Source organism: Octopus bimaculoides, chromosome 2 (assembly GCF_001194135.2).
Source record: "Octopus bimaculoides isolate UCB-OBI-ISO-001 chromosome 2, ASM119413v2, whole genome shotgun sequence".
Classification (NCBI taxonomy): Eukaryota; Metazoa; Mollusca; class Cephalopoda; order Octopoda; family Octopodidae; genus Octopus; species Octopus bimaculoides.
The window spans coordinates 144,036,941-144,038,241 of NC_068982.1; the positions used below are offsets into that span (position 1 = coordinate 144,036,941).

General features: G+C 40.8%; 1 protein-coding gene across 3 annotated transcripts in view; it reads left to right on the forward strand.

The window, feature by feature from the left end:
* LOC106875158 (probable ATP-dependent RNA helicase DHX34) overlaps positions 1-1,301 on the forward strand; it is a 50,217-nt gene that overhangs the window by 33,666 nt on the left and 15,250 nt on the right. For all 3 annotated transcript variants that reach the window (XM_014923177.2, XM_014923178.2, XM_014923179.2), the window contains one exon: positions 274-423. In XM_014923177.2, the coding sequence (XP_014778663.1) occupies positions 274-423 (150 nt within the window). The remainder of the gene's footprint in view (positions 1-273; positions 424-1,301) is intronic.

The window sequence follows — 1,301 nt, forward strand, 5'->3', positions numbered from 1 at the left end:
ATACATATATACGACGTGCTTCTTTCAGTTTCCGTCTACCAAATCCACTCACAAGGCTTTGGCCGGCCCGAGGCTATAGTAGAAGACACTTGCCCAAGGTGCCACACAGTGGGAATGAACCCTGGAACAATGTGGCTGGTAAGCAAGCTAGTTACCACACAGCCACTCCTGCGCCTGTATGTAATGTTAGTATTTTGTATCTTTATGTTCTTGAATTTTTAAAATATGATAGATAAGTACGATACAACTTTGTATTTCATCTTTCATGACTAGGATCACCAGTTATTGCCTGAAGAATCCTCAGAACGATTTTACACAAGTGAAGAACGTAAAGATTGGTATCGTAAAAGGAAACAACTACATCAACTAAAGAGAGAAGAACGAGGCAATATGAAGAAACGAAAATTTTTAAAATTTGAAGAGGTGAGTATCTGTTTTATTTATTAAGTTTAGCAAAGCTTTATGAAGATGAGAGTATCTACCAAATCCATGTCACTCCAGAGTTATACATCTTCAGCCATGAGGTAATATTACCTTGCTTGGAAAGAGGTGACGGCTGGTGAAATGAATGGTATCTGACTATAGAGAATTTATCCCAACAAAGTATCTACGAAATCCATGTCACCCCAGAGTTATACATTAAAACATTTGCCCGAGGAGTCACCAAGTGAGGCCAAACCTGAAACCATGTAGTTCAGAAGTAAACTTCTTGACTACACAGCCATCTTCTGAGGAAACATCTCTAGCCATGAGGTAATATTACCTTGCTTGGAAAGAGGTGAAGGCTGGTGACATGAATGGCATCTGGCCATAGAAAATCTACCTCAACAAATTCCATCTGACTCATGCAAGCATGGACAAGTAGACAATAAAACAATGATATGTGTGTGTGTATGAGTGGGTCTGTGGTAAGTAGCTTGCTTACCAACCACATGGTTCTGAGTTCAGTCCCACTGCGTGGCACGTTAGGCAAGTGTCTTCTACTATAGCCTTGGGCCGACCAAAGCCTTGTGAGTGGATTTGGTAGACGGAAACTGAAAGAAGCCTGTCAGATATGTGTGTGTGTGTTTCCCCCCCACCACCACCACCACCACCATCGCTTCACAACCGATGTTGGTATGTTTACGTCCCCATAATTTAGCGGTTTGGCAAAAGATACTGTTAGAATAAGTACTAAGCTTACAAAGGATAAATCCTGGGGTCAATTTGTTCAACTAAAGGCAGTGCTCCAGCATGGCCGCAGTCAAATGACCGAAACAAATAAAAGAATAAAAGAATATATATAGTTAAATTGCCTAAAC